Here is a 27,574-nt window from a genome sequence, read left to right as displayed (position 1 = left end):
GATATTCTTGAATCATAGATTTCAGAGGCTCTTGTCATGAGTTTTAATCCCACAGCATAAATGATCCTAAAAGATAACCACCCATCAGCAAAGGTGGAGATAAGCACTCAGTCACACAGCTTTAGAAACGTGTTGGTGAGCTCCTGGCAACCTCCAGGGTTGCTATAGAAAACTGATCTATATAGCACCTAATGTCAGGGTTCATCCATCATGTTACACAAAGTGAAAACTTTGTGCTCTGTCCATGGTCCTGAAATTATAACTGCTTAATTTGAATGTAATAAAACCTTATTAAGGAAAAGTGTGCTTTCAAAGTTCATTAACATGAAGGTATTGATCAAAACAAAAACAAACAGCAAACTATAAACCAATTCAAATTAAATTGTTATTAAGACTTCACTTTTCCGACGTCGATCCAAATCTGAATATTTTTAGGACATTTTTTGGACATTAATTTCAAATTCAGTATCCTCATCCTCATCCTGTGAAATTTCTACCACACAAACCACATTATTTTGGAAGAAGATTTGAAAGTGTTGGAAGACTTCTTGTTGCATGACACCTGTTTTTAGTTGGAGGTTCCAGGTCATCGCTGAGATTATTGAGCAAATTTAACATTATATAGCTTGGTAATCTATACATTTTTATCACATCTTTGTCTGACATTGCAAAGAAACTGACACAAGCGAAGAAAAGTCTCACTCTTTCAGCACGAGCTCTTAAATCTCTGTAATGCCTTCTCCACACAGCAACAACTAATTTTATGTAAAGTTAACACAAAGTGAAAAACTGAGCTTGGTGTTTTACAAATATGTATTATAATATATTGCACTCTTGTAGGATTCTTCATTCTTGTAGTATTCATACACTCAACATGTACTCATGTATCTCTTTGCCATCATATATATGGAAGCTGTTACAGTAGAAACGGCCTTTAAGTGTGGTTTATCTGGTCTTTGTAGAATTCATCTTGTCTTTGGATGTGTCCAAAGCATTAGAAGAGGTCAACTGGAAACATATAAAGGTATTATTTCATTAGACTTTAGTGTGGTGAGATAACCAGCAGGTTGACAGATATTCTCAGTTGAACTTGACATCCTAAAGGTCTTAGCATGTGTGCTAATGGTGGGTTGTGCAGAATTTCAATTATATTTAAAAATCCTCCTCCAGGCATGTTCAACGATAAAAGAATTAATAATCTTCTTAGAACACACATTTTAAATCTGTTTTTTTCTATTACATGGACAGAAATTCTGCCCTCTACACCTCCTCTCTCAATGAGAAATGCAGAATGTGTCAGTATGCAAATACTATGTTTCCCATTGGTGAATACAAGACCATGCAGTTGGTTGTGGCTCCCAGGAATGACTGATCACAAATCCTATTCGTACTTAAATGCCTTTGATCCTGTTTTTATCAGTTTGGCATCAGCCAATTGCCCCACAAGGTTTCCTTTTGGCATTGGTTCGCCATGATGTTGTGCCAATGGTTAGATCAGTCGCATGCCCAGCACTTCAGGAAGGTTTGGCGTCACATGTTGATGGACTGGGCAGCCATGAGAATCAGAATCAGAGAGTATACTGATGCTGATTTTAAGCAGGTTTAATGTTAATGTTATTTTTAGAGTGGGAAATACTGCAATCTTTTAGTTAACAGTTCACCCGTTGCCTACTGGTGGTGGTCAGAGGGCCCGGTGGCGCCAGTGTCCGGCAGCCTCGCCTCTGTCAGTGCGCCCCAGGGTGGCTGTGGCTACAATGTAGCTTGCCATCACCAGTGTGTGAATGTGTGCGTGAATGGGTGGATGACTGGATATGTAAAGCGCTTTGGGGTCCTTAGGGACTAGTAAAGCGCTATATAAATACAGGCCATTTACCATTTACCATTTAATGATCTTGAGATCCCACAGCCACCCATCCAATCTCCTTAAGGGACTTTGTTGCTGTTTCAAACAGGACTGTTTGCTTTCAGCATTTAAAACTGTTAAGGGGCAGATGCCAAAGGACTGTGTTTTTCCTGATGTCTCCTGAGGTCTCTAATAGTAGATAAGATTTTTCTTGAAACCTTCATGAGACTCTGTAGGTGTGTTTAAATCCATCTCTAATAGTGCTTGAACTGGAAGCTGAAGCACTAGGGAGGGTCTTTGTTGTAGTAGAGCTTTGCAAACCTGCCAGCATTGCTGGGCCCATCGTCGACAAGACTGTGGCAGGAGGTTTAGAGCCTGGAAGGGCTAGAGTTTGGCAGCTTCACTCTTTTGAGACTGTTTCACCAATTTAGGTTTAGAGTGTCCTCCAAAACAAACTGAACATAAGGCAAGGCAACATCTCTGTCTTGCAAAATGCTCCCTTCTAAAAATCTGTGACCCTCCTCCCCCAAATATTTCAGAAACCTTGCCTTTCCTCTCCCTGCCATCTGCAGATTCCAAGAACAGTACAACTTCTGTACAAGTCAAAAGAGCTACAATGGAAATGCATTGTGAGACAGCCTGAAACACTTTAAAAGTACACTATTTTAGATAAGCTATATTTATCTATGGCTGACTGACTGTAATTAAGTGGGTGGAAGGCACAACAGAATTACATGTTGACATTAATGAAATACAGCAACAGAAATTGTCCAGTGCAGTCCTTACACTTAGAAATCTCCCCACTATCGGCAGCAATGTATAGTCACAGGCACAAGTGAGCAAAGAGGTTTAAATATGTACATAAAGTTTGCATATGGAGAATCCAACATGATAATTACATTATCATGGTAATTACACCCATGTCAGCACTGAAATTTATCTTTAGTTGATAGGCAGGTTGAAGAAAATAAGGAGGAGCTGGCATGTCAGTGCAGCAGGAGCGAAGATGAGTTGTCATACACAAAAAAGTGATATTTTATCTTTCCCCTCCATTTTTCTCCTCTTCCTCCCACATGCAGTCAAATGGTCTGAGTGAAATGTGTTCTTTTAAAAGGATTGAACCGTGTGATTGAAGCTTAAAGGTAATTTTGACAAATAGCTTTTCAGTGGTTGAGGAAATGAGTACATCTCCACTGACAGACTTAAAGTAACAGCTGAAAGGAAGATAAAGTCCTGCTGTATCACGCAAGGTTAAATATGAAGCAATCATGTACGGGACGAGTGAACAAGGAGAGAAGGAAAATCTATTTGTGAAGTAGCCTCGGCATTACCGAACATGACAAAAAGTCTCATCTCTGACCTCTCCATCTTTGTCAGGAGTGTTTGTGAACAGCTTCCACAGTCTGGGAGGCCTGGATGAGGACAGAGAGAGTTATTGGAAGGTCAATTGTCCAGGTAGTCAATCTATACTATTAACTGATGTATTGATCCATCATGTGTTTGATCACTCTGTCAGGTAGAGCAGAGGCAGGTGAGTTCTGAGCAATCAATCTCCAGCAGTCTCACATACAGCCTCCAGCTGGTTGTCGATTGGCTGCAAGAGTCTGCTGATGAGCCAAATGTCTGAAAGGCCCCAAGGGAAATCAATGCACAGCCCCACACAAAGATTTTACACTTCATGTTCTTTAGTTGATCATATGTCTGAAAGGTAAATCACAGGTTCATGTACAGTGCTGTTATAGAGTGAAAAAAAGACAACAAATCAAAAAGCTGAAATACAGTTTTTTGATTAGTTTTTTTTAGTTCTTCCGGCTGAGTTAATTAATCATCTTGTTTGGTTAAGTAAATATATAGTTCAGCTAATCAATGCCTTTCCTAGTTACTGTTGCTACAGCTGTCAAGTTTTCAGGTTCAGTAAACAGTTGGGAAAAAAATAACAGCAATTGATGTAACAGTCGAAGTTCTGACTCAATTTGACACGGAAACAATGAGGTCATCTTCGATTTATGACAAGAAAAGAAAAACATTTTGGATGCTTGGCTTACAAAAAACAAGTGAGATGATGACTGTGCTTGAATGAGCCTCTAGCAAAGAAGTGTATAGTGCACAGGTGAGCTCCTAGTTTATGGAAACCTCCACAAAACTGCAGTATGGATATGATCAATTGTTTTTGCAGCAAGACTCTGGAAGCATTGGAATGCTCAATATTTGCACAAGCATTTTATGATGTTGTGGGGAAATAAAATATTTATTTTCACATCCACAGATAATGTCTAAAATTATCCAGTGCCTGCAGCTACTTTAGTTGGCAAGATTGCACTGTTAGTCTGATTATTTGCTGATGTGTCAGACTAATGTAAAACCTGTGCCAAAATTGTGTGGAGATGGTTTTGATTGATAGCTATGGACTGCAGACTTCAAGACCCATATACAGGGAGTCAACTAAAAACAGACTCTAACAGCTGGTGATAAGCTTGCAATAAAGAAAATCCCAAATGGATGATCAATAAAACAGTGCTGCACAGTGTATAAGGAGAGGTTACTATATAATGAGTAAAACAAGGTATTTATACACCGAGGGATGACTGGGGAAACGGGAAGAACAAGTGCCAGGTCAGGGTAATTACACACAGGTGAGAGCAATCAAGGGAAGCCAGAGAAATAAAACTATCACAGGATATGGAAGAAAATAAATTTTCAAATTAAAACAGGAAGTAACCAAAAGATAACTAGTAAACAAACAGAGTTAAAGGAGCAAGAATAATAAATAATAAACCAAGAATTCAAACCAATGACAGAACAGTAAAGAAATCTAAATAGGAATCAGAACTCAAAATAATATGAGCTGTAGTGTTTATGAATTTGGCAGACTCAGGTTGTGAATGTGGTCTGACCTCGATCCCACCCGACTATCACCTGTGCGGGTTTGAGCTAAAAAAAAACTTCCCTCATCCAGTATGCTTTGTATTCTGGGATGCTGCAAGGTACTAAAGATGTGCAAAGGTCCGTACAGGCTAACAACTAGCTGTGCAATGAACGGAAATTTTCCAGTAGTGCAGAACACAGCAACTTCTTCCTGTATTTACTGTTGTTGCTCCTGCCCCAGACACATTTGGCCTATAAGTAGACTGAAAGTTCTCACGTAGTAACACATTTTGGTTCATTTGTAGTTCGCTTGGCTTTTCCTCTGTCTGAAAACTAACCAAACCAGAGGGAAAAGATACAAGTTTACAAACTCATGAACTGATTTAGGCCAGAGTAAATGAACTAGTGTCGAGAAAAACTGGCCACCTTCTGAAACTTTCTGAAATATTTTCATGTGTCACAGTGTTCAGGACAGGAGCCTGAGCACAGAGTCAGCCTTTTTCCTCACACACATCAGTGAGCTTTGGACTCCTTGAACCACGTTTGCTAGAAACACCCCACAAAACCTGACATTTTGGTCCAGCCATCTACAGCCATTACAATACATCCCCTGTCAAAGATCCTCCAAACCCATCAGCTACAAGAAGTGAACGATCACAATCTGCCTGATGTATCCCGCCCCTTAAAGGGTGTCATTTCAACAATAAAGCATTTCATATCAACAATGAATCGATCAAGCATCTATCTAATGCTGTAGCTAAGTTTACATAATCATGATAACACTATAAGCAAATATCAAATTAAGTGATTTTGGGTGATATTAAGCAGGAATTTGATGACACCTCCTGATCACCACAGCCCAGTTTCTACTCGCCTCTTTTGTGTGTGCGTGAGGCACAAAGTATGTGCAGTATGTATGTGTGTGTCCCATTCATCATCGGTGAAAGTGACAGAGTGCTTACTGCTGTAGCTGAGAAGTGCAGTGTGAGCGTCCGGGTGCTGTCCAGGGATCACACTGGGCAATCAGACCACAATGCACTGCAGCTGCAGTCAATTCAAGGAGAGAGTGTGCGTGAGAGAGAGGGGAAGACAGAGGAGATGGTCCCAGAGGAAGCAGAGTAGACTTCCATTAGATACAGGAAGCGAGCTTGTGACTAAGATAGAATACTTGGACAGGTTTACTTGAACTCTAAAACTGCGATTGCCATATTTCCTGGTGACTAAAGTCTGAAGATATGCCATAAACATGGATAAAGATGGATACTTATTGTATTATACTCATGTATAATAGAGGTCCCGAAGGTGATTTTCTAATAAAACCATATGTAGATTTCTTATATATTATAGCTGAGAATGCAGTGAGGCAAATGAAAAAATACTTCAATGGTCTCCTGAACTGAACTGAGATATGTTTGGTAGAGGAAGTACAGGAATATGGGAAGAAGAGGACCAACTCGCCCATCATTAGGGCTGAGGTTACAGAGGCTGTTAATAAACTCTTTGAATAAATTCATTGAATGAAATTTGCCCTGAGTCCTTGGATGTTGTAGGGCTAACCTGGGACAGAGTCTCTGGATTAGCTAACCTTTTAAGATACGTGGTCGAAGGATGTGCCCCAGCTTCACAATCCTTTGAAAGGTGACTAGTCGAACCTTGGATTGAAGAGGAAAAATGGGGTTTATGTCCTGGCAATAACTCTTTATACTCTTGAGGATATCTGAGGATTTGCATGCATGTGTTTTTTGCACTTGGAGAAAGCATTCAATCACTTCTTTTGGGGTGCCCTCCTAGAGTGTGGGGTATTGGGCCTGTGACAGCCAGTGAGAAAAGGCTTCACAATGACCAGATCAATTTACAGCGTGTATATACCCACTGACAAGATATGGGGCTAAGGCTCTTCAAGGTGTGGAAGGGTTTCGGCTCTATTCTTGACACATGAATATGCTTCGTCTGGGTTACCTAAAAAAAACAACAACACACGACTGGATCCTAACCAAGAACTGAAAGCAACCCCATCTGGAGCTTTCATTCATCATGGAGAAAATATGCACACAACACAGTGACTTTTGAGTGTTCTTTAGGTTGTCAGCCTTCCTGATTCCTAGCATTGGAGGGAGAATTTGGTGGTCCCTCCATCCAACTCCATGCAGGATTTGGAGAACTGCAAGGGAAGCCTTACTCCTGAGAGTCAACCAAAACAAATGCTTGACAGACTGTTCTGACCTCCTACAGCATGAAAGGATATTCCATCAAAGACCAAGTCCAAAAGATTGTCACCCAGGTTCATTGGATGTTTTGAAGTTGGCAGTGTGATACCTTCTGCAGCCCATTTCAAATCACCTACAAACGGTGTTCATAATTCATTGCATGTCTCAGCTTAAACTAGTTGTCTCAGGCCCATTAAATGCTGGCTCATCCACTCACTACTACTGGTATCAAGCTCCCTAGAGAAACCTCTAGGTCTTTGTGTTTCCCCGAGGAAACAATCTCAGGGATTAATTTTGGCTTTCCTGTGTCGAGGCCACACATCAGATACCTTTAATACCTGCCCACTCACTTTTACCACTCGGAGAACGCAGCCTCAGGATCCATGCTCCCATTCCCTTACATCTTCTCTTAGCCTGATTCCAGTGTCACATCGTGCTTCAGGGTCCACTTGCTCTGGTGTAAACAAAATAGTTTTAGGGGGATTTTTTCAGTTAATTTGACATTATTTAATCAAAGGATTAGTTTATCCCATTAAAATCAGACTTCCATATCCTTAACATCTTTGCCAACCACATATGTAGAGTTCCATCTCCGCTTTGTGTCTTCCAGTCTTCCCGCTGTATCCAACTAATGAAATAACCACAGGAAAGCTTTCAGAAATGAGATTACAGTTTATTATAAAACAACGAAGGCCATATTTGCATTTTACATTTGTAAGCAACTCAGATTAAACAGTACATTATAGTCAGTGTCACATTAAACAGATTTCATAGTTGAGCTTAACTGAATGCTTCACACATACTGAGTTATGACTGCTATAAACATATTCACCAAGCTGCTACCACCTGTCTGAAGTTTAACTTTCCAGTTTTGTTGTTTGTTTTTTTGTAAAAAAAAAAGAAACTTTTCCATGTAGCTGTTAAAATTTTTAATATCTGCACACGCATTATGAAATTTGGCATCGACAGCACGTAGCAGTAGCCCACTAAATCAAGTGCGTGACAGGTTCTTCAGCATGATGATTATCATACAGCAGAATCACAGTAAGATATAATAACCATGAGTTTAAAGTAGCAGTAGATATCTAATGTGCAGAGATTTGACTAATACCCTGTATCCACGAGGAAAAAGTAGGAATATTCCTATAATAAAAACTAAAGACATCACTCAGAATTCCTGCTGTTGTAAAGCCAGAAATGTTTTGCTTAAAGGCAACCTGTGGAGTTCTTGAACTCTCAAAGCACTATGAAGCAGTTTTTACGATTCACATTGCAATTTGCCAGCGACGGCAGGAAAGACGACGACATGCTGGGATGTGAAGAATGCAGGTTTCAAGACTTTTGAATGCCTTTTTACATGAAAACTCCACGTGGAACCTTTAAGACACAAAAATACAGTAATAATAATAATATCTGATATGCCTTCAGTCATATCAACATTTTCACTTCACTGATAGATTGTTCTTCTGACCAGCAGTTAGCATCTTTGTTGACATGCTCGGTAAAATGTTTTATACAACATTAATTGTATATTTTTCCTAAAAGTGCAACTATACGCCAGCTCATACCTCCCTGATTCTTTTTGACAGCAAAAAGCCATTTGACATTACAGTAAGCTTATGCACACACACGCACGCAGACACACACACACACAGGCCTCTACAACAACCTCACAACCAGAAAACGTCTGCAGCAGCTACCAGCTGAAACAAACTCTGGATTAATGCAATGATAAAAAAAAAAAGAACCAAAAAAAAAGATAAATAACAACTGTTCAAGTAAATATTGTGAATCATGTAACAGCTGCTCCTTTAGGTTATAGTGAGCATGCGAGTGACACAGGTAGTAGCAGGTATTCACACATGCTGCTTCAGAGACGCTTTTTAATGGTCATTAAAAAGCGTCTCTGGTCTTTGGAGCAATGAGTCATCCTGCCGACTCTGTGTCAGCGCGCTGATCCAGATGAGCTCGGGAGCTTGTCAGAAGGTGACTGCCGCTCAATTTGTCCTCCTGCTCTCACTTCCTAAGAAGCAGAAAAACAATGTACAATATCAGCTTCTTTGTTTAGGATTCTGTACAACAGCAAACAATCGCTGAACGCTGAGTGTTTAAGCTCTAAGCAGGGCTGAAAAATGAAGCCAAAAACTGCACTTCCTGTAGTGGCCACTGGAGGTTGGCTAGAAAAAAAAAAGCAGTGAATCGTGTGTTAAAATTCCTAAACTTACAGAACAAATAAACATGTTGCCTCTACATCTACATTTCCTGTTCACAGTTACTCATATTTCTAACTAAGCTCACCTGCTCACATTTTTATTGGGGATGCGTGAATGACAGATGGATTTTTACGAGGCTGCTGGTTTTCTGTTAGCTGTCACCACAGCAGAATATGACTTGCTGACCTCCTCTTGACCACGTTTGTGCTGTTATTTTTTCCTTTTTTCTTTTTTAATTTTTGCAGTGTAGTCAACTGTACAAACAGAAATCCAGATACTTTATCTTACTGCAAACTTAATAGCAGGAGTCTGTGTCTGTATTTTACAAATCAAGCCTGCAAGTCTTAGTGGATAATTTACCTCTGGCTCCAAAAAGCTCCCACATTCAGCGGTTCCACATACTTTTGACACTGCCCCCTAGTGACAGTAGCAGGTGACAAAAGTTTATTACTTTGATGAGACAATGATCGCCGAGTGTCAGCTGTGTCTGAGCTGACATATAATGACGCTTACTGTGGACAACAAATAAATGAATGACAAAAGCAAAATCCATAAAGTTAGATAAAAGTAAAAATGAGAACTTGAGGTTTTATTTTTTTATTTTTTTACAAACACTCTTTCCAATATGACCAACTGAAAATCTAAAATAAGAAAATTACTTGAGAGATTATTTTAGCTCAAGTTCTTTTTCTCACTGTGTCAACAAGTCAGAAATTTGACAGCCACAGGTTAAGAAGTGTATAAAATCTTCCTTAAAAGCAACCGGAGCAGCAGTCTAACAGGAGGATGGAGGAAGCAGATGGATCGTTAGCACATTTGTGCTTGTGCTGTCATGTCATGCTGACAAACTTAGCGGCACATTAAAAGCAGGTTTCAACCTGGGAGAGACATCAGCCACTACAGACAGTAGTAACTCAGAGCTCAGTACTACAAAAAACAAAGTGGGCATCCGCTCTTTTCTGTCCATTTACTGTTGATTACCTGTTGCGATGTGGTCCGTATGTGTCCAGCATGACCGTGCTGGCATGTTCCAGGTCCCACTGGTGATGCTGCAGCAGCTCCTCGCACTCGGCTCTTGAACGCAGCCCTAGCCGAAACAGCTGCTCCACCTACAGCGCAGATGGTGAAAGAAGCATTTTAGACACGTGATTTACCATCATTGTTTTTACTACATTTAACTCTCTTCTTGCTGTTCTGATGCTCTTTTGCAGCATGAACACTGGCTTTCTTTAGCAACAGAAAAGCTCCCACATCCTAACCTTTATGATGACAATAAACTTTAGCTACCTATGTACTTCTCAAAAGCAGAGCCACTGAATCGCTTAAATGTTAAAATTGAAAGAAAACAATTTAATCCAGTTTCATTAATTATAATAAGACCTTTAAAAGCACAGGACAAAAACAATCAGTAACCTCCCTAACTCAATGTGTGTGTTTACAATCCCTGGTATACAACCCTCTTTCAGTTCTATGGTTGAACGTGTCATTATTAGTCTTGTCTTTATGTGACAAGACTAAGCCAAAATGTAGAATCAGCATGTGGAAAGATAAGTACACCCCATGATTTAATAGCTTGTAGAAACACCTTTAGCAGCAATAATCTGAAGTAATTGCTTTTTGTAGGACTTTATCAGTATCTGACATCACAAGCTTGAATTTTGGCCCGCTCTTCTTTAATAGTTGCTTCATTGAGGTTTAAGTGCATTCATTTATGCACAGCTCTCATACCTTCCCACTGAGGTCTGGACTTTCGGCTATTGCAACACATTGATTCTTTTCTTTTTCAGCAATTCTGTTTTCAATTTTTTACTATGTTGGATCACACAGTTTACAGAGCAGTTCATGGTCCATCAGTAACTGCAAGAGGTAACACACTTAATAGCTGTTAATATGTCACTTTTTTGCGCTCTGATTCATTTATATATTCTTTGTTAACGGCAACAAATAAACTAGGAAAGTGTATAGACAGACAGTTGCACCTTTAAATGGTTTATGGCCTGAGGGATGCTCCACTCGTGGCTCTGCAGAGCAGCCTGACACTCCTCTATCGTGACACCGTGCACAGCTCCTTGGACCTGACAATCAGACAATAAACTTAACGTCATGTTTGCATTTTAAAGAAGTGCAACTGTCATATGGATACACATGAAAAGAAATCTACTTTTATTTCGGAGAGTAACTCTGCGTGGGCACATTTGTTACCATGCTTGTACAAAGAGAAGAAGTGACAAAACGAGCAGGTTTCCTTCTTTTCAAACTCTCTCAGTCACTTATGCAATGAATCAAACTGTTTTTAAATTAGCCACAAGCCCCTTGAAGTTTTTCCCTAATTCGCAGTCCCAATGAAATTAGTAATAAAGTTAATGATTTTCTTTTTTAATATTATTCTTCCTCAGGTAATGTTAAAACCATATGAATATGATTCAAATCTGCAGCTTTTTGAGCATTACATTCTCACAATTAAAAGCTTTGTTGATAAAAGGATGTGAATTCAATAAAAAGGGACAATTTAGCTTTTCATGTGTTATCTAGAAATCAGTGACTCTAATTTGTCTGCCTGTGGAAAACAACAGCATTCGGTGTTTGTCATTTCTGTGACTCTCAACAAATAAAAGTTATGACTTTTTTGTTTTAATAGAAAAAGTGACATTCCTTATGATCTCCCTCACCTGTGTGATGCTCTGTTCCCGTTGAATGCTGGGAGCTGCAGCTCGGCCGTTATTGTTGTTGTAGGAGGTGTTCGGTTTGGCTCCACTAGGGTGCTGCTGCATCATAGGTTTGACTGCCGCCATGTTGGCTGCTCCGTATCTGTTAAGAAACATGAAATATGGCATATGAATTATTTTGAATGGTAAATGGCCTGTATTTGTATAGCGCTTTACTTTGTCCCTATGGACCCCAAAGCGCTTTACACAACATTCAGTCATTCACACACTGGTGATGGCAAGCTACATTGTAGCCACAGCCACCCTGGGGTGCACTGACAGAGGCGAGGCTGCCAGACACTATTGCCACCGGGCCCTCTGACCACCACCAGCAGGCAATGGGTGAAGTGTCTTGCCCAAGGACACAACAACCGAGACTGTCCGAGCCGGGGCTTAAACCGGCAACCTTCTGATTACAAGACAAACTGCCAGCTCTTGAGCCACCATCGCCCCTTAGCTGATGATGTTTCTCTGTGAATGACATCTGAAATTTTACTGTTGCACTGAAGAAATTCTCGTAATAATAAGTCTCTGACGACATTTTCCAACTATAAAACATTTATTTAGCATAAGCTTTTATTTGCTTTCATAACTGTGTTACTTAAAAAGTTGGGACGCTGTGTAAAATGTCAAATTTCTCATTAGTTTCTAATTACGATTCCTCTGTATCTTGTTCCAGTTGTACGTTACTTTTGGTTAATTTCCCGCCGGTGCGACTGTCTGCCCCACTCTTATTGTCTGCTCTTTTCTGGGATTTTTTTGTTCTCTGGGTGAAATTGCATTGTTGATGTCAGAGGTAAGAGGAGAAAGGCCGGACTGCTTTGAGCTGATCAGAAGACGACTGTAACCAATCACAACCAAGGTATGAAGAAGAGCATCTCTGAAGTCACTGCATGTCAAACCTCCTGTCCACTCCTGTCAGCTAAAAACAGGAAACTGACACTACAGTTTGTACAGGCTCACTAAAACTGAATTACTGAAGATTGGAAGACTGGCGCCTTGTCTGAGGAGTATATTTCCGCAGCAACATTCAGATGGTAGGGTCAGAAATCATGGATCCATCCTGCCGTGTATCAACAGTTCAGGCTGGTGGTGGTTGTGTAATGATGTGGATTATATTTTCTTGGCACCAAATGAGTGTCACTTAAACACCACAGCATACATGAGTATATTTTGCAAAATGAAAATGAGTAAAATGTGGCCTCCACAGTCACCACGTCTCAGTCCATTAGAGCACCTTCAGGATGCAGTGAAACAGGAGATTGGCATCACAAATGTGCAGCACCTGTGTGATGCTTTTATGTCGATATGGACCCAAATATCTGAGGAATGTTTCTAGCTCCTCGTTAATCTATGGTATGAAGACTTAAGGATGCTATGAAGGACAAATGAGGTCCAAACTGGCAAGTGGTTGGTGAGCGCAACCACTTGCCAGCTCCTCTTTGTCTTTGGTATCTGGTTTAAAAGCTTGCTTGTTTTCTGTATTGGGGTCCCCCCTGAACTCAGCACACAGATGTGAGCTTTGTTTCAACAGCTTGACGACAAATTCAAACAAGCTGAAAAAATATTCTATTACAACAAATGCTAATAAAATAGCAATGCCTCATGCCAAGTGATTTGATGACTCACTTTAGCTCCTGATCTTCATGAAAATAAATAATAATAAATAAAAATTATGTCACATTTCAACCTAGGTGTTATTCACATAATAGTGGATATTTTTCACTTGTTATTTACCTTGTGGGAAATTTGGAAATAAATATATCCGTGTAAAGTCAGTAAGCGCTGAAGAAGGAGCACACGTGCCATTTAGTTAGTGTCACGCAATGCTGGGGTTAATTGGATGATCCCTCACATGCACAAACACCCCAGGTACGTGTGTACCATTTCACTTGATTGGTCCCATGTTATCAAGTCCTCAAATCCTCTTTTTTTTTGTAGGGTGCAGTGCTGATGTCAGAGCCATAAAAATCTCTAACACTGAGCTGGCAAAAATATAATGTTACCCCAACATTACATTTGAGGACTATTTTTTGTTTATACATATATGCTCTGGAAGAAATATAAATTATCAAGGGAACAAATTCGTTTTTTGCTCTCCACCCATAAAAATCTGCCTCCATGAAAAACTCACCTCTCCAGAAAAGCTGGTCTCTCCGGCAGTGGGACGGGGGCAGAGCTCTGCGAACTGTCAATCAGTGAGGAAAGGCCACGCCCCTCACGAAAGGCGAGTGGATCCAGTAAGGACGTGGAGGAGTACGATGAGCCAGGAAGTCCTAAGCGTGAGGAATGGGATGAAGCTTGAGGCAAAGAGGAAGACGACGATGGAGAGTTGGAGGACAGGAGTGGACCCAGCAGTCCCGATGCCCGACGGGGCGAGACGGCGAGAGGAGGAGGTGGCAATGCTACAGGTGACGAGGAGCGGGAGCCTGGCTGAGAAAAGGCGTGGTCTCTGGGTGGGATCTGAGGGGGTGTGTCATCTTCGTTGCCCAGTGAAATGGAGCTGGTGCGTGCTTCTGGGTTTATGGCACGGGCGGAGAGGTTGTGTTTGGAGGGACGCAGAGGAGGGACGGGACTGCGAGGAGGCAGCACAGGCCTGTCCTCAAAGCAGGAGGCAAAGGAGGAGGCAGACGAGGGAGATGGAGGGGGAAGATGGATCTGTCGGTGCGGGCCCAAAGGAGCCAGAGGCATGGGGAGTGGGGAGGAGGGGAGGGAGCGGCCTGTTGCCATTGGAACCTGCAGCTTCACCATCACCTACATCAACAGAGAAACAGCAGCTTTATGTTAGCTTGGGTGATAATTTAAAAGTAAAAATCGATCCCGAATGGCATTAATACAGCTTTCACTACCTCCCTCTGTAGCTCCTGGAAGAGGTCAGCTGACTGGGATTCGCTCCTTCCTGTCAAGCCACCACCAGCGGATGAAGAAGCTTCTTCAGTCAACCCTTTGTATATGGACCGCACTTCCTGGTCCTCTGATTGATCCTCAGCCTCTGCAGTAACTTCATCGTACGCTGGCTGGGGGAGAGGCCAGTCCAGAATGGAGGGAGTGTCCTGAGAAGACAAATAGATACAAGGAAAAGTTATCCAACGTTATTAAGATTTTTCCTGCATAACAAAAACAAAGTTTGAGCCAGAGCCAAAAGGAAATCATCACTGCTGCAGTAATATTACTTCTTTGTGTTCACTGGGGTTTGAATTACTCACATATGTCGTTATTAATTCTTCAGAAATAACCAGAAAATGCACCGATTTCCATCAAATCATCATTACATTTATATTTATTTATGCATAGTTACCCACTGTTGGTCAATAAAACCTGACTTTCAGCCAGAAAATCCTGAAAAATTGTTTTGCAAAGGTCTGGATATCCTCTTTCTTTCTTTTTTTTAATGTTCAAGCCAAGATATTAAGTTAACCTTGTTTAGCTAACAGTACAGCTCTGTTTAAAGAACTATTACAGAACCCAGAAGTTGGAAGTGGTCATTTCTGGTTGACCTATTAAGGTCCACCTCCTCCAGGGTTAGAGTTTTGTTTTAGTCACAAGTTTCAATTATTCAATATTGTTATATTGTTTGTTTGGTGGTGGTGGTCACCAAAGGTGATGAGATGGCTTACAGGGAGGAGGTCAGAGCCCTGACACACTGGTGCCAAGACAACCATCTCACCCTCAAACTCACAAAGACAAAAGAGTTGATAGTGGGCTTCCGGAGGTGTAGGGAAGCACACACTCCCATCACCATCAACACCGCTGCTGTGGAGAGAGTGAGCAGCTTCCGTTTCCTAGGCGACATCTGGCGACGGATCTCACATGGTGAGTACACACAAAACAGTGAAGAAGTCGCAGCAGTGCCTCTTCTTTCTCAGGAGTCTGAAGTGATTCAGCATGAGCCCCCACATCCTCAGGACCTTCTACTGCTGTGCCATTAAGAGCATCACCACGTGGTATGGCAACAGCACCGGTTACAACTGCAAAGCTCTCCAGAGAGTGGTGCTGTGTTCTGAAAGGATAATTGGAGGTGGTGGTGTTGCCTGAGGAAAGTGGGTAGGATCATCAAGGCTCCAGTCACCCCAGCCATAAACTGTTCAAACTACTTCGGTCAGGCAGGAGGTACTGCAGTATCCGTCCCGAACCAGCAGACTGAGGGACAGCTTTTTCCCTCGGGCCACCAGACTGCTGAACACTGCATAGACACCTCACTCTCACCTACCGGAACTTCAACACTATGCACTCCATAATGTACATATATGCCATTTTTGTGCACAATATTCACACTGCTGACCTCTGTATATTTTACATATATGTATGTGTACACACACACACACACACACACACACACACACACACACACACACACACACACACTTTGGCATAGATATTACTAATGTGCATACATCCTTAAAATTGTACATATTTATTCTTATAATTCTCACATTCCTGCTCTTATATTTGGCTTGTTTCTTATGTTTCTTGTATTTTTTGCACACCACTGTTGCCTGTGAAGCTTGCTCACATGTGCTGTACCAGTGTACCAGTAATGTGACGTGACACTAAAAGTGACTTGATTTGTTTGAAATGCTTTTCTATTCCCATAGGAAGCTATTACAAAGTGCTTCACGTCTTAAAAAGTGCTATATAAATAAATTTTACTTTTACTTCAAAAACTTCAGTATAAATATCATGAAGCTGCAGCTTGGTCAGGATGATTGAAGGCAGACTGAAGGTATGAGGTGGAATTGCTGTGCAACTCCGCTGAAGACCACTAAAGCGTGAACGTGTACATTATCAATCAATAAGTACTGATCATCCATCACATTGCACGCGCCTTGGGTGAATTCAAGTGGAAGGGGTTATTTATGACATTTCTAGGCCAAAGGTTGGACCACTGTCTCTGGGAAACAAGACAGCTCATCATTTGTGAGTACTGGCAAAGATTTCAAGCTGTGTGTGCACCACCTACACTTGATTGAGGATACTGCCATGCATGTGGCCGTGTAAGGTCCCTCGTGTCTTGAAAACCTTTGAACTACATCACAATCATTGTTTAGTTGTAGAGGGTGAACTGAAAAGATCAGATGGCTAATTCTCCAGATGAGCTGGGAATATAAGACCCCTCTGCTGTGATTACAGGATGGTTCCACTCAGGGAGTGGGTGACATTCAAAGAAAGAAAAGATTCATGCCAACCTCAGCTTGATCAACCCTCAACAGTTCATTAAAAGACAGTTCTAGGCCATAATGAAAGGGGAAATGGGACTCATATTGGTCAATGCAGTCTTGAAGTCACATTAGGTGAAGTTAAAAAAAAAAATCTCTTACTAATGAGGGTAAGAGCATCAACTATTACAGTCTGACTCAGGTCTGAGCTACCTTTAGGGTGTCCTCATCCAGCTGCCGAGACTCAGTGAGCGGAGAAGGTGTGGTAGAGCTGAAACTGTCATCGGTGAAGTCAATAAGCGACACCTCGCTCTTGGCTGAACGCACGCCTGTCCCCTCCCACGGCCGAAGCTTCAGACCTAGGGATGCTCCCAGCTTCTTCAACCCAGACGACGCGCTGGCGTCTTCCTCGTCATCGTAATCGTCCATCACAGAGTCGTAGAACGGCTCTGGACACACATGAAACTCTAGATTTAGATAATTGCTTCTACTGACATGCATGTGTTTGAAGGATTAAAGAAAAAATCTCACTCTTGAGCAGAACGGCAGGTTGGGGTGGACGAGGGGGAGGTAGCTCTGATAAAAACAGACAAAGGCGTTTAGGTTCGATTTGACATGCATCGGTGTAACAGAAAAGTTAGATCACTATTCAGCAAAAATACAGTCTCACGGCACAAATGAATTTACTCTTGGCACGGTTGGGAAGTTTGGTCGGTCTCGCAATGCCTGAATCCATTCCCAGGACATCAGGAGGGTCCATGGGGTTCCCCAAGTACAGGCTAAGGAAAGAAAATCATTTTTATGTAATAAAAGTTTAAAATTGAAAATAAGTCCAAGTCCTGTCCTTTAACTCATACTGAAGATGGTTGAAGCTAATAAACATACTTGTTAATAACATGTTAATAATCCCGTTGTAGGAACTGGAACATCAGTAAAATTATTTCACTACTCCTCTATTGTTGCAAACAGTGCAGTGATGTGGACGTGTCTTCTAAAATCCTCTAAAGCTCAACAGCAAAACATCTGTTAAACTATGCATGATACACAGCTGCCCTCTAGTGGGGAGCTGCAGTATAGGCAGTCTTAAAATAGTACATGCATGGTTTCAGTTAAAACGCAATTTTAGTGCTTTGGCTTTATGTGATTTTTCTTCTTTCAAACTGATTTTTTTTTTTAGAACTGTTATCTGTTCTCCTGCCTTATCATTGTGGAATCCTAATGTAAATAACACAAATCTATAAATCCTCCTTCCTAACCTGTTTTAAAGAAGAGTCTATTCTGTAATAGATTCATTTTCCAGTCTTCTATTTCTGCGTTCTGGACTTGTGGTGGGACTCTAACATTAGCCCAGCAGCCTAGAGCCATCCATGGACGCAGAAAGCACAGTCACATCTGACGAAGCACACTGTATGACACTACATTACTGTAGGTACTGTATCATTAACCTGTCTATGCGGTCTGCGTGTCCCCAGCTCCTCTGGGGGTCTGTGTCTCCATGTCCAGTGTGTATAAAAGAGTGTTTAAGTGGCCGGCTGATGTCCTGGGCGGAAAGACCGGCGACTGACGTCACTACATGACGGGGAAACTGACCAACACGCAGTGTGCGCCTGTTCTGACCTCGCCACCAGTAGTGCTCTGCCCTGAAAACACACAAACAGGTATGAAAACAACGTGGTGACTGTCCTACAGTAATGTGCATTCTTGTAGCAGTACACGTTCTTAATTGCCAACTTCTGGGTTTTAATTTAGTAGTTAGGTAGTTACAGACATACAATATATACGATGCACACACGCATATTAATATGATAAGGAAGTCATAAGATTATAATTGCAGTAATTTTCTACAATGTAAGGAATCCAGTTTCAACGGGAGATCCGTTGTGTAGTAGGCACTTACATAAGCACGACTCTCAAACCCACTAACCTGATTAAGAAACTGCTTGCTCTCTCAAAATCAGGCTAAAAGGATGCCTTACAGGCATGTTCTAGCTAACAAAACATCACACACTGACCTTCCTTCAATGATGGTGATAACATCATTCATTGTAATCTGGAGCTTGTCTTCCTCCTCAAAGTCCTGCAGGGCTCTCATATCTGTGGGCATGGTCTGCAGAGCACACACAGTGTCGTTAGTGTCACCAGCAGAGTCAAAGACAGCCTTTAGACATGGAATACATACTTGCAGCCAACAAAGAATCGTTTCCTAAAGCACATTTAGTGATTACGATCGACAGTGTTTTACTTAAACTACTGTGCTACCTCGAGCAGGAAGTCTCTGAGGGCAATGAAAGTTGGTCTGTCTTCAGGTTTGGGGCTCCAGCACTGCAGCATCACATTGTAGATATCCTGAGGACAATCGTCTGGTTTACACAGCCTCTCAGCTTCCACGTCCACCTTGTGAAGGATCTGTAAACCGACACATAAATAATGGCGTGATTAGCTGAAGCTAATGAATAATTCATTTATTTTATTTTTTATGTCAGAGGGTTGTTCAAAGATGCACCTGGCTCCCATTCAGACCCAGCCACGGCTCCTGTCCGTGGGTGAACATCTCCCAAAGGGTGACCCCAAACATCCAGGTGTCAGATGCGTGAGAGAAAGTGCGAGACTTCAGAGACTCTGGAGCACACCTGGAGAGATCGGTGAAAAACAACTGAGACGCTGAGATAATGAAACACAGATAGTATGTAGAGACAGAAAAAAGTCACTCTCACCATGGGAAAGGGATTTTGTGGCCTTCCTCCATGACGTATTGGTCGGTGTGTTTAGGCAGTGCCCTCATTAGGCCAAAGTCTCCAATCTTCACAGTTTCATTGGTGGACAGCAGCACATTACGGGCTGCGAGGTCCCTGTGGAGGAAACGCTTCTGCTCCAGGTAAGCCATCCCACAGGCCACCTGTGGAGAAGGTGTGGAGTGACAGATGGGAGCATTTTTGCATTCTTACACATGGGAAATGTCATAAAATAGAGCTGTATCTCCAACAAATAAATATTTAAATTTAAACAAATGTACAAATATTATGGAAACTGTACTCAAGAAAATCTAATAGAGAGAACAGTGTGATAAAACTGAATTTCATTGTGGGGTTTTTTCCTTTCGGCATTAACTGACCTGCACGCCATAGTTACACAGCGAGGAGATGAGGATGTGACCCTGCCGCTTTCTGAGCCGATCCAACAGGGAGCCCAGAGGAGCCAGCTCAGTCACCTACACTCCAACAAACAAAATGTGCTCAGAGCTCATTGTGTTTATGTTTTGTGCACTGCTTTTAAAATATATAATCCCGTCTGTACTGTTTTTCAGTGCTTTTTTAAAAAATATGTTACATCTGGAAGCGGCAAATCTTTAACTTGTAGACTGTGTGAACTCTTTTGTACTTGAATTTCCTCTGTGTGTGGGAAACACTGATCTTATATTCAGGGCTATTCTAAAGTAGCCAGACCTGAGGCAGCAGAAACTCCTGCAGGCTAAACTGAGCTTAACAGCTCTGAAACATTCAGCGTAAAATCACTGAAAACATCTGATAGCTCAGCAGCTACAATGTATCGACTGTTGGAAATAAATCAAGTTCTCAAAAAGAGGACAAACTCCCTCTTATAAGTGTGTGTGTGTCTCATGGATTACCATCTTCATAGGCTGTGTGAGGACGATGCCATACAGGCGGATGAGGTTTTGGTGGCTCAGTGAATGCATGGCATTCACCTCTCTGATGAAATCATCCAGACCGTCTGAGTCCAGTACATTTGATTTCAGGCATTTTACTGCCACTGACAACTACAAAGAAAAGGAGAGCTGATTTTAGAGAAACCTCTGTAAAAAATAAATAAGTAAATCACTTTGTGGAGTTCAAATGGGATGCTCTAACTTAAGAGGAAGTGACAAATACCCAGCAAATGTGTCCTTTTGGGGCATGTGTGGCCTCGCTGCGGGCAGACCCACACAACCCACAGTGGGCCGCAGAACACGCGTGATATTTCAGAAAATGAAAGATTGGACTGATAACATTCACTTCTTTTTCAGTATATCAATAAGATTCATTTTACTAAAATGGTTTGAATCAGTCACCTTCGCTCAGCCTCATATTTCTGACTGTGTACTAAAACATGTTCTGTGTTTTCATCTTCTCCAGAATAGTCACATTTCCTTGTATAATGTTTCTTTTTTATAAATAATATACCAGCCAACATGCCAGTGTGGGCCCTCAGTGGGTAGCTGTGGGTGAACTGTGGGGCTGCAAACCCACATTTATCCTACGTGGGCCCCTAGTTGGTGTGCACACAGAGCCCATGGCATCTTTGCCCTTTCTACCTCCTACGTAGGTTTTCTCATGCAAGGAGACTACGAGTTGCCCACAGATATATTTCTTACAGGCCCAAAAGGGATAAACTGCTATGGGACCCACATGCTTAGCCTAGATGGGACCCAAGTGCCTCATACTGTGTTTCTTCATCTCACCACTCTGCCGTTGGGTGCAGTCCACTCTCCTCGCCGCACCACCCCGAATGTCCCGTCTCCAAGCCGCTCAAACAGCTGAAGCTCCGACTCTCTAATCAGGCAGGTGAGCGCGGCCCCTGACTCACTACTGGCCGGGGCCGCGGCAGACGATGCCCCGTGGGGCTGCTGTGTGTCAGCGTCCGGTCGTTTCACTGGAAACACCTGCAGGGCCAGAAACTTCTTATGCATGCGAACACGCTTGATTTGAATCTGAATGAATCTAAATTAACCTATTTTGATAAAAGACACACATAGACCATGTGACATAACATGAAAAAATAAAATAAAATTAGAATCAAAGCCACATCAATACAAACTAAAATTCCTTTTCCTAAATATACCTGAGGGTGAAAGCAGACATTTTTACAAATGCAGCTTATACATGAATATCATATTGTGAGATTGCAGCCTTGCTTGAGCAACTTTCAGGACAGGAGAGGTACTGCACCTTGCTCATCCAGGATTTTCTTTTATAAAGGGCTCGTCTCCTCTTGACTGCCTCCCAGAGCCTCCTCTGACCTGGACCAGCAAAAATACAAACACAAATAAACCTGGATTTTATTGTATGTTTATAGTGTATTTTTCTAAAAGATAACACACAGACACATCTGATATTTGTTTAGATTACCTGTTTATCACGTAGGTTTGGGGTGAAAAACACTTAAAGAGGTACCTGGGCGTCCCATGCCGATCTTCTCCAGGTCTTCATTCTTGACGTAGTCAAAGTGTGAGAGTCGTGTGACGTTGAGATCATCACGGATCCGAAGGAAGTACTGCTGCAGCTGCACATCTGTCAGCAGCTCCAGCAGCCACTCTGTGCCCTCCTCACACTGCATCTACACAGCAAACACACATTTCACCTGCATCAGGATGCATACAGTGCTGTTAACAGCCTCCAGTTTTAACATAGCTCTGCTTATGCGATTGAATTGTTCCATTACTGAGCGTGATGTTAATGGACCCCATTAATGGGCACACTGTAATGTGTGCTCTAAGTGCAGGAGCTACTCTCAGCTATGAAAAGCCAAAATGACTGATGGGATGTGACATCTGCAGCACCAATGTAATGATTAGATATCTGGAAAAGCATCAAGAACAGAAAACAATAAGTGCTCATATTTTAAGAAGCTGGAGTAAGAAAATTTGGGGCATTTTTACTCCTGAAAATGACTTTCAAGATTCAACAAACACATTTTCTGACAATTGTTTAGGACGCTACTGTTTCATCTTTTTTTGCAGATTCCCCAGCAAAATGTACTTTCTGCTGCTCCTTTATTTCCCAAGGGGTAGCCAAAGTGGATAGATCTGCATATTTGATTTGGCACCAATTTTACGCTGGATGCTCTTCCTGACGCAGCCCTCCCACTTATCCAGGCTTTGTGCAGACACGAGGAGTACACTAGCTTGAGACCCCTTAAGGCTGGAATTTGTGTCTCGAAGCAGGAGTCATTTTTGCATGTGCAGCAAATGTGCAGATTCACAGATTCACAAGTTGAAAGACCTTTAAAGTTTTTCACAGACTTTAAATTATTAACTAAAACCAGTTTTGCACCATTTCATGATAAGCAAACTACAATTTCCTCTTAACTAATTGCTTTAATTGTATACCGTATACGGTGACAATATACTACAACATTTACTTTGCCTTAATCTAATGTCACTCTTACATACAAACTTCACTTACTGATGTCAAGCCTAAAACCAACAGTGGTTTAATTTAGCCAAGAAAAGAGGAGCTAGCCAGGCTCTATGTGAAAGAGAAAGATCCAAGTAAATCGCATCTAATTAGCAATATTGTGTGTTTGTTGAGGCAGAATAAGTGAAGTGACAATTTTCTTGGATAATTAATAAAGATACAAAATGTTCATTAGATCTTTAGAGTGTTTGTTAGCGTTACCTTTACAGCATTTGTCTGTAACTGTAGTCTACAGTCTTTGTTAAGCTAAGGTAAACAACCACTAGCTCTAGCTTCTTGCTTTTTGTATAGCTTCATCCTAATATTTCAAAACTATTAAAAGATGTAAACGCATTAATACAGCGCTGTCATAGAGCTCTTTGCAAAACTAAACTTTACCCTTGGGAGCAGCACATTAAGCACAGAAACATGTTTGAGTTGGCTGAAATCCCCACTCCATAGACAAACGCATGTTCAAACAGCCCCAATTGTGGAACCATGACTTAAGCATTGGACTAGCATTAGCAGGTTCGCTCTGGATTCAGGACCCCAACACAAAATAGTTAAAATTTAACGGAAGCAACATTAAGTGTGAAGGCTTTTGTCTGCCATTCACAATTAAAAACCAGAACAAACAAAACAAAACAAAAAAATCCAGGCAGAGGTACGTTAAAATTTCAAAATGTTGACCTACTTAATCAAAAGTAACTTTAAATTTTGAGATACTCAATCAGTAAGTCAAAATTTTGACATGAAATTTTGAGACAATAACCCAAATTAACTTGATATTACCTCTGCAGACTTGCAGAAACAAGCTTCCATAATTAAGTGGCAGGAATACATTTGTTTGCTTGTTTGTTAATTTATTGCTTTATAGTCAATTGCTGTTGGGTAATTTTAGACCCTAAAACTGAATTCAGAATGAAGTTTTTTGGTTTAACTTATAACTGGTGCAGTTACAGGGTTCACAAAGTAGACACTGTTTTTTAAACCATGAGGATACTAAATAATTTAAACAGACATCAAATGAAATCTGGTGTCTGTTGTAAGATTAGACCCAAGATCAATACACCTGCATCCCCACACCCACACTTATATTCATAGAAAAACACTGAACAAAAAGACACAGACATAGTGTAATTACAGCCAGAGAAGAAGAGATGCTGCACATCCACCCACAACTTCAGACTTTACCATTTGTCCACCGACACTCCTGTCTCCCGCCTCTTCATCCTCCCCCTCCCCCTCTCCTCTGGTGTAGGGGAGTCGCTGGTACATATAGCTCTCCCCCATACTGCAACAGCTCCTCTTGTCCTTTTTGTATTGAGCCCTCCTGTTTCTGCGCTATTCAGAGGAGGCGTTAGCTCTGCTGCCGCGCTCCCCCTACTCCGAGTCTAGTTTGCTAATCTCCTCTCAGCTCCATGACCTTCTCCGCTCAATCGATGCGCGCATGCACAAACACGGACACAAACGCACCGGGAGGCATTTGACGCCACTCTCTCCTGTCGTATCACCTAAAGCTATCTATAAACTCCTTCACTCCTCCCTCCCACTGCTCCTTTCTCTCCCTGCTGACTCACGACTTCCCGCAGTATCGGACACCTCCATGCTTCTCCGTCTCTCCAGCTTTTCCTCCTCTCCTCTTCATCTCCTTCTGGCTCAGCAGCCAAGCCCACTGTCTGATGTTAAATAATTCAGCAGCTCTAATGAGAGGGCGAGTGGAAGAGGGAGATCTTAGAGGAAGGAGGGGAAAGACTGCAGATAAAAAAATAGGTGGACAGATGGATGGTCAGGCTGAAGAGAAAGGAGATGGAGACAGTTCCCAGCATGCATTTAATAGATTCTGACATGCAGATGGCATAGGCGCTAAGCTCAACCCAAACAAGCAGAACATTTCTAAAAGATGGTAACGTGATGTGGCCATCAATTTCAGGAAGTGTCAGAAACGTTGCTGAAATCTCTCGTCAAGTAAAAACTGTGAAACAGTCACTGATTGCAGTTTGGCAGACGAGAGGATTTCCTGCTTTTCTCTGTTCTATATTAACCGAGCACAGTACTGTTTCAGGCAGATCATGAGGTCAATCTCAGTCACAATCCAGGCAGATCAGCTGATCTCAATCCCAGATCACATCAGCTGACGCCTCAGCTGATAAGCTTCCGCACATCCAATTAGCAAATCTCATATAGGGCGCGCTATTTAAGCTGCTTCAGATTGTGTACAGTTCCTGCATATCTGCAAAATTTACATTACAAACCATCTCCACCCCAGCCTCGGGGGGTGGGGGTCTTGCTCCTGCTCTTAGAGATGTGTCCCAGAATAAAGCTATACCACTGAATTTAAATTAGTGCAGATGGAAGTCACAATCCTCCTTTTACTACAGCAGTCTTAAATTATAGTCCTGCTGTGAGTCAAGACAACCGTAATTTGTCTTGACTCACAACAAGCAATTAAGATAGTTCTGTGAGGCATTTAATCACTATTTAATTAGAGTTTAATTGATCAAAAAAACACTGGCAAAGAATGGAAAGGACAATGGCTAAGGAGCCCAAAGTGTGCCTAGAACACATCATTACACCACCACCAACCTTAACTGCTACACCCTATTCAGTACCTGCCATCCGAATGTCACGGCAGAAATCGAGGCCCATCAGAACAGGCAATGTTTTTCCAGTCTTCTGTTGTCTAATTTTGCTCAGCCTGTGCGAATTGAAGCCTCAGTTTGCTGTTGTTCCTGTTCTTAGCTGACAACAGTGAAACCCAGTGTGGTCTTCTGCTACCGTAGCCTATTTATTCAAGGTTCAATATAATATGCATTCACAGATGGTCTTCTGCTTGCTTTGGGTGAATTCTAAATCATTACCCAAATTATCTGGGATATCACTCATTCCCTCTTTTATATATATTCCTAAAGAGTTCACTTGCAATAAATATACAATTGTGCATATAAGCTACATTGCCTGTCATGTCTAGGTGCAATCCTAACATCAGCAGCAAACACTGCATAGCCTTTATGCATTTACTGTGTACACTCATACTGTTTATAGCAAAATATAATTTATTAGTCAGTTTTAATTCATTTGAGCAGACTTAAAACAGATGTTTTAGCTATTTAACTAGATTAAAAAAAACCAAAAACATTTCACGATTATCAACAACATATGGATGCTGGATCAGATATAATATCTGAAAATCAGAATATCAATTACTCCATGAGATAATTTATTTTCTATGCAGCTCTAATTATTGTGGAAAACATTTGATTGTTTTTTCTCTTCTTTTCTTTTTGAATTTATATTATTAACATAAAAGGATCTCAGTGTGGCTTTTTCTTTGTTTGAACTGGTTGAGAAGTGGGTGGGCTGCCATATACAGTTTCTGATCTGATTACGTATATCAAAGTACATCTTGTTTGGCAGTTAAAGCCGTTAACAGTGTTGAAGTGCAGTGCTGCAGATCCTGCTGTAATTCAAAAATGAAAGAAAGGCAAATGTGAGAAACTGGGCTGTTACTATTAGCAACATGTGACAGCAAGATGAGCTAACTGGTGCATGAAGTCACTGGTTGGATCATTCATGCTCATGTATGAGTGTGTGGGCGCATCTGCGGCCTAAATGAGGACAGAAGCAGATCTTTCATCTCTGCACGGCATCATGTGTTTTATTGAGGGTGATGGTCCAAAAATAGGAGAGCTAAATTTAGCTTATGTTCAGTGGCAATAGGAGGGAAGTGGCTGCTTAATTTTTCTCTCATCTTAGCATCAGATATCTGAGGTTCAATCGGGACTGTCAACGTGCACAGATGAGGATTTATTCTGCATATTTCATCCCTGGCCCGTCCTGGTTTAGGCAGAGCATGATATGAATTCAACAGCACCTGGTAGAATTTCCTGCCATATTTGTTTGTGTGTTTCAATATTTCTGATATAAGTCACCTTAAAAGAAAAAAAAACACTGCAGGAAAAGAAAGCTTTGAGATTCATTCAGCCTGTGCTTTGGAAAGAAAACAACAGTTTTCTTCTGCAATTTCATAACTAATTCAAATGTTACACCAAATATTTGGTCACTAGAGTTAATGAGATAAAAAGTTTGAGGTTTTGGTTTCTTTCTGTGAAAGAGGCCACAATGCAGCAACTCCAGCAACACTTGAAGGAAGATGAACAACTTTAATAATTGACCAACGCGTTTCGGCTTGTGGCCTTCATCAGGGTCATGAGGTGTCAACATGATTTTTCTCATGATCTTGTGTAATTTAATCGCTTGTTATATGATTTAAAACTGATCCAAATGTTCCAGTCAAGAAGGGAAATGTAAACATGATTGTGATTTAATGCAGGTGAAATATTGCTGGTCTTACTGCAAACAGATGAAAATTAGTAAACTGAAAAGTAGGGCTGGGCCATATCATACAGTTCATA

General features: G+C 41.4%; 1 protein-coding gene across 1 annotated transcript; it reads right to left on the bottom strand.

Annotated features, from left to right (window-relative positions):
- Positions 1-9,484: 9,484 nt before the first annotated feature.
- On the bottom strand, positions 9,485-24,452 carry tnk2a (tyrosine kinase, non-receptor, 2a). Its single transcript, XM_085362052.1, has 20 exons — positions 24,354-24,452; positions 22,158-22,320; positions 21,933-22,003; positions 21,446-21,646; positions 20,615-20,764; positions 20,102-20,197; positions 19,704-19,885; positions 19,493-19,619; positions 19,249-19,395; positions 19,002-19,096; positions 18,435-18,629; positions 17,677-17,768; positions 17,521-17,565; positions 17,203-17,438; positions 14,683-14,886; positions 13,968-14,587; positions 11,798-11,936; positions 11,108-11,203; positions 10,110-10,237; positions 9,485-9,545 (listed from the first exon to the last, which is right to left on the bottom strand). Exons 1-20 carry the CDS (start codon positions 24,450-24,452, stop codon positions 9,485-9,487), a joined length of 3,147 nt encoding a protein of 1,048 aa, XP_085218178.1.
- Positions 24,453-27,574: the final 3,122 nt, after the last annotated feature.

Source organism: Diplotaxodon limnothrissa, linkage group LG9 (assembly GCF_057381915.1).
Source record: "Diplotaxodon limnothrissa isolate DT_005_m linkage group LG9, D_limnothrissa_male_GT1.1, whole genome shotgun sequence".
In the NCBI taxonomy this organism is placed as follows: domain Eukaryota; kingdom Metazoa; phylum Chordata; class Actinopteri; order Cichliformes; family Cichlidae; genus Diplotaxodon; species Diplotaxodon limnothrissa.
This window is presented reverse-complemented; position numbering and strand designations above follow the sequence as displayed.